The 10633-nt window shown below is 36.1% G+C and overlaps 1 protein-coding gene across 1 annotated transcript in view; it reads left to right on the plus strand.

The window, feature by feature from the left end:
* Nucleotides 1-10345, plus strand: part of GNAI3 (G protein subunit alpha i3) — a 36926-nt gene extending 26581 nt beyond the window's left edge. Inside the window, exons 5-9 of the mRNA XM_007169459.3 lie at nt 664-792; nt 3948-4077; nt 4642-4795; nt 8688-8901; nt 8992-10345. Of these exons, the coding sequence (XP_007169521.1) occupies nt 664-792; nt 3948-4077; nt 4642-4795; nt 8688-8878 (604 nt within the window). The 3' untranslated portion in view covers nt 8879-8901; nt 8992-10345. The remainder of the gene's footprint in view (nt 1-663; nt 793-3947; nt 4078-4641; nt 4796-8687; nt 8902-8991) is intronic.
* The last annotated feature ends 288 nt before the right edge of the window (nt 10346-10633 follow it).

Raw genomic sequence — 10633 nt, forward strand, 5'->3', positions numbered from 1 at the left:
GGTATCACCGATTCTTAAAAAAAAAAATCTTTGGGAACCCTGAAATTGTGAAGAATTTAGTTTAGCTTTAAAGCAGTTTTTAAATTATTCCACTGAACAAATGAAGTTTCTTTGGAGGTATTTGTTTTTGGCTTAGATTAAAAAAAAACAAACCTGTAACTTTTCTGTTTCATGAATGAAAACAGGAAATACTCATTCTTATTAAGCTAAATAGTTCTTTTTAATTTTAGTAATTCAAACAGCATTTTCTAATGTCCTAGCCAAATGTTTAAACATACACATGACCCATTAAATGTCTGAGAGCTTTTGTTTTGGTTAGGTTTTTGTACTGCGCAGTGCACAGTTGATTTAGTATTAAATTTTAGGAATCTTTATTAAGAATAGCATTTCCATGTTTGTTTGTTTTTAATTGGCTTTCACAGTTTAATTTTGGAAGAATTAAAACCACTTTTGTGTGGTGTATATAAAACCTACTTTAATTGTCCTATGCTAGGTTCATTTTTTTCTCATTATTTTCTGTGATACTGAAGATCTGATTTGTTCTGCTACTTTAGTGACAGGTTCAGAATCTGCTTTTGGCAAGGAACTAGTTTAGTCCGTTGACTTGCTGTGCACATGGTTGACTTCACTAAGTAAAAATAAATGTGTATTTTACTTACTTAGTTACCTAAATGATTTGGATAGAATATCCCAAACCAACTACATTCCAACTCAGCAAGATGTTTTGCGGACAAGAGTGAAGACCACAGGCATTGTGGAAACACATTTCACTTTCAAAGACCTGTACTTCAAGTAAGTCATTAGCCTTTTTCTAGATATGCCGAACACAAATATCTTTCCTTTATTTAGTATCTCTTAATCAGGGTAAAATTTCTGTAGGCAATATTCTTTGATTTAGAAACTTATAATTATATTCATCAGCCAGTATTTGACTGTTTAAACTGAATGGGGGCCCAAACATTTCTTCTTTCTCCAAATAGCATCAAGTATATCTTCCATTTGGAGGAACTTAAATTCAAAATTAAATTGTAACTTATATATCAATAAAAGTAATAATATGGTTACCAATTTATTTTATTTTTAATTGTATTCTTTTCAGCTGCTTTTTTATTGGAATCGCCAAAACATGTATTGCATGTTTGTTTAGAAGGGTAACAACAATACTAAAAGGATAGAAAGCTAGTGTTTTGGTTTAGTTTATGTGGCTTTGTTCTGGCATTTTGATATTAAAATAGAAATGCTTTTCTCACCAGTGTCAATCCTTTCTTACTGGATTGCACTTCTCTCTCAGTTTACTGGAATGAAGCTAATATTGTCATGGCCTTTGACCGATTTGTGCACAGTATCATGCACAACTTAGTTCTTAATACAGTACAGAATGGAATATTGATCTAGGGATAGAGGTATTTTGTGGAAGTATGATATAATATAAACAATTATTGTTTTAGAGAGAGAAGATTCTAGTATTCTAATACAGAGGATTTTCTCATCAGCACTAGTAATTCTAGAATACACTTCAGCTTGTCTCTGTGTTAATGGCCTTTTGTAAATAATAGAACTGTCTTTTTGGTTCTTGTTTTCTGCTTTTATGACCTTTGAGATTAGGAGTAAACTTTCCCCCTTCAGTATATGATGTCCTTTTTAGCTACTTCATTATGCTTGTATGTAGAATGTGATATTCAGCATTGTTGCATGCAAATGTAACTTCTAGTTCAGATTCTCTCAATTTTCTTTTCTCTGAAAAAAATTGCTTCATAGGTTTCACAAAACCCACACAGAGTTTAGGTATTACTACATACTAGTTGAGGTCTTGAAATCTTAATACACTGAAACAGATTTGAAACCTGGTGCAGGAAAATAGCAGTTCAGCTGAATATTTTTAGAATAGAAGAGCTGCTTATCGTAGTACTGATGAATTTATTTAACAAGAATAGCAGAGTCTCCATGCATTATCACCCATGAAACCGTAGGAGTGAGATATCTCTTGGTGTGCTATAAGATTAGTAATCCATTCATAATTATATGTCATGACCTTTATTTATTTAGTATGGGAAACTTTTTTGTTGATGTCATAGATTGATCTTTAGTTAGGTGATTCCTATTGGTCATTTTATGTCAGGATCAATAGCCAGATATAATTAAGGTGCTGCACCCACTTTATTGTTGGCATGTAGATATCTTGTTATGAAGTACTATCACTTCTTCCTTTTCCTCTTCTCTCTAGGCAAAACCACTATCCATTTATTCAAACATTTATTGAGCATCTACTATATGCAAGGCATTGTGTAATTGCTTACTTGCCTCTCAGTTATGAGGTAATGTCTATAAAATGTTGATCTGTTAGTGAATGATACTGTAAATGTTAATATGTGCGAAAAGCCCACTTTGGGAACTTCACAGTGTTCTGCCAGTTTTACAGACTTTATAGAAAGAAATGGTGGAGCAAATTCAAATTATTGGTGTACCAGTGTGTGTCTGCTCTTGAAAGGTCCATGGTGAAATATCTGATGTTAGCTTTCTTAAAACCTATCATATGACCTTGTATTAGAGCCAACTTGTGATTGCCTCATTCCAGGTGTCAGGACTAAAGGTTGAAAAGAACTGGGGAAGATCAAAAGACCAAAAGAAAAAGTTGGGTCATGAAGAGATGAGATGACTGTTCTCTTTCAAACATACATTGAGAAATTACTCAACTGTGTCTTATCTCTCTCAATCTCTAGGGGGAAAATTCTCTGGAAATAGATCCCTAGTCACTGTAGATCTGACACACTGAACCAGCTTGACAGAGTTTAACCCTAAAACATTTTATCATTGTCATCGAACATATATCTTAAGAGTAGCTAACCATTTGTATGCATACCTCCTCAGACCCTTGTACCAGTTAAAAAACAAAGCCATGCAGGTCCTCCTTTTACTATAGGTGGTAGATGAGGACACTGCTGACAGTAGTTCAGCAGTTGACTCAGGATATCAAGTAAGCACCCCAGAAGGGAGTAGTGGTCTAAAACTAACCTGAAGTGGAACATAAAATGTGTGAACTGTTGAGGCTTTGTTATTTTTAATTAGGTTAAATAAGACTTGGAGTTGGGAAATATTGGTTAAATTTTGTGTTTAGATATTAGGTTCTTAGAGTCCTACCATAAAATATAATTTACTTTTTTCTGTAATTAATCTCTAAAATGTTTTCCTTAAAGAAAAATGTATCTCAATTATACCTCAATTTAAAAAAAAAAGAAACAAACAAACAAAAAGTAAGGAAAACAAAGTTTTGAATCAGTAGAGTTGTGGAAGCAGAATGCAAGTTGGGGATTTATTGTTCTTTTTTTTAGCTAGAGAGATAAACCATTTTGAGAGGTAGAGTAGTGTTGTGGGTACCAGGTTGGGTGCTGGAGTTAGAGTTCCAGTCCCCATTTGTTAGTAGTGTTCCCTTGGGCAAATTATTTAACATATCTGTGCCTCAACTTCTTCATCTGTAAAATGGGGATAATAATAGTACTGTCAGGAGTGTTATGAGGGTTAAATTAGTTAATGTACTTTAAGATGTTTAGTGTCTGGTAAATGTTAGTTATTATTGTTACTACCTTAAGTTGTATTGTTCAGCTCTTCATTTTTCCTGTCTTTTTTCCCTCCTTCCTTTAATCCATTTCAGTGCTTACTCTGCTGACTTTTGGCACGTCTGACACAAGCTTTGATAGTGAAGAGGCTCAACTGTTTATCTAAAATGAGAATTTTAATTGTTCCTAAATTTTATTTTCTCATATTGTTCTCTTTTACATTTAACCACAAATAATTATTTTGACTACATTTTATCTGCTCCTTGTTTGTCTTTTCTATTATAAATGGGGTTTTGAATATGCATTAGTGGGAAGTTCCCTAACCAGTTCACTTTAGGGAGATGTGTGTGTGCGTGACCTTGCTGAAATTGTGCTTTCTTTCCCCTTACTCAGGATGTTTGATGTAGGTGGCCAAAGATCAGAACGAAAAAAGTGGATTCACTGTTTTGAGGGAGTGACAGCAATTATCTTCTGCGTGGCCCTCAGTGATTATGACCTCGTTCTGGCTGAGGATGAGGAGATGGTATGTTGGAGGTTCTGGTAAATAAAAGGCCTGTCTAATGCAGGCAGGAAACGGAAAATAACTCTTAGGAAGACTTTGTGCATCCATTTACTCATTGAACCAAGACTTAAAATCCTTAATTTTTCTCCTTGTCAGTGTGATTAGAGTTTTCAGAATATTGATCCATGCCCTCTTAAACTTAGGAGATATGACAGCACATTGAGTATGTGGGCAGGATTAAGTCCTCTTGTTAGCCAGTCCTTATTCCCACCTCTCAACCTCTAAGAATTATAAAAATGAGGACTGACTCAGCTTTTGTGTTATCAGTGTCTGACTTCTTTTCATGATTGCCCGTCAGCACTTTTAAAACTTCTTGGTCTGGGACTTCCCTGGCGGTCCAGTGGTTAGGACTCTGTGCTTCCACTGCTGGGGGCATAGGTTCGATCCCTGGTTGGGGAACCAAGATCCTGCATGCCTTGTAGCACGCCCAAAAAAAAAAAAAACCTTTTTGGTCTGTTGTTCATTAACAGTTAATCTACTTTTACTTTTTTGCTACTGACCTATCATCCTTTGTTTCTTTTTTAGAACCGAATGCATGAAAGCATGAAACTGTTTGACAGCATTTGTAACAACAAATGGTTTACAGACACTTCGATCATTCTGTTCCTCAACAAGAAAGATCTTTTTGAGGAAAAAATAAAGAGGAGTCCATTAACTATCTGTTATCCAGAATACACAGGTGAGGGATCATGAAAGATTTTGTTGGAGGTATACATCCTGAATCAAAACTTTAGTGACCTTCCTACAGCTGTCTTTTGTTTTGAACATTGTGTGTATCTCCTTATGGAGAGTGTTCAATGGTAGTGGTATCAACATTAAGCATGTGATTAAGACCCCTTAAGTCTAAAGTGCTATTCCAGACATAATCGAGTTTACTGTGTTTATTTTATATTTCTGTCATCCTCATTTTCTGAGGCAAATAAAGAATGATAAAAATCAAAATTTGGTGTAAATATATTCACAAAATACAAGAATAAGGTGCAGTTATTACACTCAGGAAACTGACATTAGTTGTAGAAAGAGAGAGACACACTTGAAGAATTTCATTTTAGTGTAAAATGTTCATTAATAGAAGAGCAGAAGAAGGGGTTACCTCAATGGGATCAGTGTAGTCTTTTTCTAGAGGAAATGACACTTGGAGTGAGATAGTAAGAGGATGAACTATAAATCATCAGGCAGATGGGGGAATAAAAACATTTTAGGAAGAGGAAACAGCATATATGAAAATATGGAGTTAAAAATGACATGATCTGTTCTGAAACCTAGGAGGAATTTGGTATTGCTGGAGCTTAAAGTGGTGGGGAAGAGTGGTTGGAGAAGTGGGCGAGGATGCTCGTGGAGGGCATTGTATCCCATGCTGAGACAGTGGGGAGCTATTGAAGGATATTCATTGGGGTACATGATGTAGTAGAAACTGATTTAGAAAGATAATGTGATAGATGGCAATAAAGAGAGATAGTAGGGGAGTTGAATTAGTGAGGACTTTCTTAGGATGCAAATAGAAACTTTTGATGAAGATACAGGGATATATCATAGAAGTCAAGGGCAAGAATGCAGACAGTTCTCAAGAATGCAATTAGAACTAGGAACCCTGCAAGCACTGTCAAGAACCCTGGGGGCACTTCTTTCCCCATGTCTTTTCTCTCCTCTCTGTGTCTCTCTATTCTTCTCTCTTTCCTTACCAACTTTCTCTGCTGCTCAGTTTATGTGATAAAAGATGGCCCTGCCACAGTTCCTATATCTCCTCCATTTAAAAGACCAGGCTAGACTGGGATTGTTTGGCCCAAGATTCAAATTCCTAAAAGAGAGAGATTCTGGCCAGGGTTAAGTCAGGCAGAAACCCTTAGTTCAATCAGATGAAGTTAGGGACACAAACATGAGTGCCAGGGCTGTATCACTATGACCTTTAGATCAGAATTGAGTATTTCTAGGAAAGGGGACCTCTTGTTAGCTGAGCAGACACTGTAAATGCTTTATATAGTAAGGTGAAAGGGTGTAGCTAGGGTAAGGAAGTGGGACGAGTCAAAGGTACTCTCAGAGTTCTGTCTTAATTGGGTGCCGGTACTGTGATCTGAATTCATATTTAGGAATGTTGGTTTTGAAGTATCTACGGAACATCCTGATGGAGATATCTAACAGATAGTTATATGTGTGGCCTTGGAGCTTGGGGAGAGGTTACAGGTTAGTAACAGATATTGATTTGGGATCATGTGTAAATACAACATGGAAATGGATGAGATGACCTAGAGTGATGATATAGAATGAGGAGGGAAAAGAATAGAATGAGAGCGAATACCAGCCTCTATTGGCAGGAGAAAAAGAAAGGTTTGTATAGGATACAAAGAGAAGAATCTGGAAAGCCAAAGTATTAAAAACTAAGAGGAGAGTTTAAATAGTGAGGAGTGGTCAACAATGTCATATGCAGGTAAGTAAATACATTTTGAAAAAATGGCCTCTGGAGTTAGCAGTCAGGAGATCATTGACTGTTATGGAGAGCATTATCAGTGGAATGATGAGAGTAGAGCCAGGACCAGTGAGTTACTGAGTGGGAAGTGAAGAAACGAAGACAAGTGTAGCCTCCTCTTGAGCAGCTTAGATTACAGGGGAAGGAGAGATCTTTAAATGTTTATGGGCTTAGAGGTAAGATCCTACAGCAAAAGAGAAGTTAAAAAAAGTGGATGTAATTGATGGAGCAAGATTTGTAAGCAGGTGAGAAAAGAAGAAATCAAAAGTCTAGGTAGGATGAATGGATAAACAAATTGGTATATCTGTACAACGGAGTATTATTTAGCTATAAAAAGGAACAAAGTACTGATAATGCCACAACTTTGATGAACCCTATAAACTTTATACTAAATGGAAGAAGTCAAACAGAATGGGTCACATTTGTGTGTTTCCTTTTATATGATATATCCCAAATAGGCAAATCCATAGAGACAGAAAGCAGATTGGTTGTTGGTTATTAGGAAATTGGCACAAGGGGAATGAGGAATGATTACTTAATGGGAATGGGGTGTTTTTCTGGGGTGGTGGAAAAGTTTGAAACTAGAGAGAGGTGGTGATTGTATAACATGTGACTGCACTAAATGCCACTGTATTGTAAACTTATTGCATGTTATGTGAATTTCACTTCAACTTAAAAAAAAAAAAAGTATAGATAGAGCGGTTGAATTTTGAATCAAAAGGAAGACATCTCTAAGACCAAAGGTACAAATAAGTGCAGATATAGATAACTTTTTAAGTGAGGTGGTGGGCTAAGCAGTTGAGATGTAGTTTAAAGCCCCGTGGCCTCTGTTTTCTTAGGGAATTTGGAAATGTCGTCATCTGTTCAGAGGGAGGAGGGAGGTGAGAGTTGGGTAAGTTGATGGAAAGATCCAAGTTTTAGAATGGGAGAACAATATTACTTAAGACAAGTAACGGATTGACATTAATGTTTCAGCTGGGAATCTTCACACATAGCAAAGAGTCCTCAATATCATGTCCATTTTTGGGTGGTGGTGGGTAGGGTGAACTTCCAAGCCTATCTTCCATTGACTTCGTTCTTCTTAAGGATTCTCACAGTCCTGATTTCCCAAGTATCAATATCTGTTCCTACCAGACAAAAATCTGGTGTTACGTGTTTCAAACATCTGTCTCCTTTAATTTACAGAGGTTCTGCACATCTCAGTAAATCTATTTCAAGCACCTACCAAGCTGTCTTCCTTCCGTTCTTTAAATAGTCTGTTTAAATAATAGTCATTTCTTTCTTAAGCTTTTCTTTTTTAGTCGTCTTTATATACTTATTTGTTGATATATTTTTGTCATGCTTAATGTCACTGAAAATAGCCCCTAGTTCACAGGAATAACTGTGTATGCTGTCTTTGTTGAGTTTCCCCGGCTCTGCAGACAGTTTCTAAGGCTATTCTAAAGATTCACAAGTAGACAAGATTGTGTAGGAAGCAGGCGATTAAGAGTGTTAATTACCAATGTTGTTGAAATAGGGTTTAACTTTCAGGTCCCTCTCTTTGAAGAAATAACAGATTTATTGAGGTATAATTCATATACCATAAAATTCACCATTTAAACGTATATAGTTCAGGCCCCTTTCCCTTTTGCATCTACTGGTTTACCTTTGGTTATTTAAACTATTGCCCTAAGGCTCTGAGGCTAAGCTCCGTTAAAACTGGAATGATTTTGAAAAGAAGCATGACTTCCCCTTTTGAATTGTTTATTTCAGCATCACTCCAAGGAGCACAAGCTCTGTGACCTTTTAAACAGTTATGTTCTTCTAGAAATGCATCTTCCTACTTCCCTAGTTTCCTTTTATGCTTTCTAGATTTTTTAGCTAAAAAGTCTAAATAAAAGGGAAAGAAACTTAAGGTTTTGTTTTCTTGGATCTTTGTGATAATTTTATTTTTCTTATAATGAGATTCTGCACTCAAGAAACATGTAATGATTATAGAAAAATAGAGATCTGTTTATTTCAATTGTGTTATATTTCCTCTCTCCATAAGTAAATTGTGATGGCCTGACTTAGTTGAGTCCAAGCAGCTGTTTTAATTTGAACTGAGAATATTGGGTGTCTGCCTCAGGTTCCAATACATATGAAGAAGCAGCTGCTTACATTCAGTGCCAGTTTGAAGATCTGAACAGAAGAAAAGATACCAAGGAGATCTATACCCACTTCACCTGTGCCACGGACACCAAGAATGTGCAGTTTGTTTTTGATGCTGTTACAGATGTCATCATTAAAAACAACTTAAAGGAATGTGGACTTTATTGAAGAGTGTGGATGTTCAATAAAAGGTAAAACTTTGAACAGTTTAATTATAGTGCTGTAGTGATGTCTCTTGACTTTGTAAACTTTTTCTAATTACAAATGTTCTTCTTTCGTAGTTATTACAGTGTGGAGTGTTGAGACCAGACTTCTTTTGCTGTCTCAATGGGCAGCTGCAAGCATGAACGGGACCAGGGAATGGCAGCGGCATGCAGAATCTTAGTACTCTTTAGCACAATCTTCTGTATTAGGGAACTCTTAATTGACATGAGATGCTAAAGTCAGACATTGGAATTGGAACAACTGTAAAGTATGATTTGATCATCAAGACATCACTTGGATTTCACAATCTCAAATGTTTAGGGCAGATGTGAAGTTGAGGTGCTGCATTCCAGAACTTCAATATGTAGCTTACTCTTTTTTTTTTCCTTCTTGACAAACCACCAGTAGTTCATTTTTTAAGTTGTTTTTTTTTTGTTGTTGTTGTTGTTTTATCAAGGGAAGAATAACGTCACTAAATTTTATTTCTTTGTGAAAGAATCTTTATTAAAACACAAACAGTCTTAACTATGCACATGATGTGACCAGATCATCTTGAAAATTTTCCTCTTAGTAGGAACTCTTTGTTTTTAACTCTTGGTATGGTCAGAATATAATATTTCCATAATTACTTAATTCTTTACAATTATTGGGGCTCTAATTATAGCTTTTTTGGATGAAATTTATGTTACTATCCTGTTCAAAATACCATTATGGTTTCTAAACGGTAATTACATTGAAGAATTCTATAGTAAGATTCCAGCTCTTCTTTTAAGCTCGTGGTTGAAGGTTAACCTGGTTTATGCTGATCACCAAATTACTAGATAAATGCTGATGTAGTATGATGAAGTCAGCTTCTTGGATACAGACGCACCCAGGGCAGCTGCCAGTTAGAAATGCAAATTGCTAAATTCGAAACAGAACCAGTGACTTTGCTGCTACACATCTGCTAAATTGACCACTTTAATTCTTGCTTGTCCGTCTCAGTCATAGGGAGTTCTGTAAAAGATGCCCCTTGTTTTCCATCTTCCATTGGCTTTTTCTGTTGGGAAACATCTAAAGTGTATTAACAGTGCATGCCTTTACTTTGTAAACGTGGTGCCAAATCCCTGTTTGCCATTGTTTTTATTGTAGCAATGTTCATTGTAGTAATCCTTAGTCAGTACCTTCTTTTGCTGAAACTATTGATTTGGGGACTTTTTTTCCACTTTGTTGTGTGTACAGATTTTAATCTGTTATAGTTGGCAGCAGTATTAAAATGGTGAGTAAAGAGTCCAGGTTTGTTCCTGTTTGTAACTAGTCCTTTCTGGAAGTATTTTCTTCTGTTGTTTTTTGCCCCTACTGTGTGCTTAGGCCTTTGTCTGAGAATGGGTTTAGGTAGAAGGGTTCCCTGAAGGTGTTCGTCTTTTGGTGTAATAGTATTGTTGAATCTTGGCCTGACTGAGCGTGTTATGTCATATCTGTGTTAGTGATATGCAGTCAAAACTCATTTTCCAGATTTACATTTTGGTTGTGTGGAGAGCTCTATTCACCTCAGCCTGCAGGTCCTTTTGTACAATGTACAGCAAATGTCATTAAATAGTGAATGGTCCATTAGGGGAAGGCAAATGAAGAGAATGCATTTTGAGCATTCCAAATCAGTAGTTTGAGCAGTGCCTTTTGGGGTCCGATCTTTTTGGATTGGATTCTATTTCATCTTTTGATGTGACCTTTCACTAGTTT

Source organism: Balaenoptera acutorostrata, chromosome 1 (genome assembly GCF_949987535.1).
Source record: "Balaenoptera acutorostrata chromosome 1, mBalAcu1.1, whole genome shotgun sequence".
Classification (NCBI taxonomy): Eukaryota; Metazoa; Chordata; class Mammalia; order Artiodactyla; family Balaenopteridae; genus Balaenoptera; species Balaenoptera acutorostrata.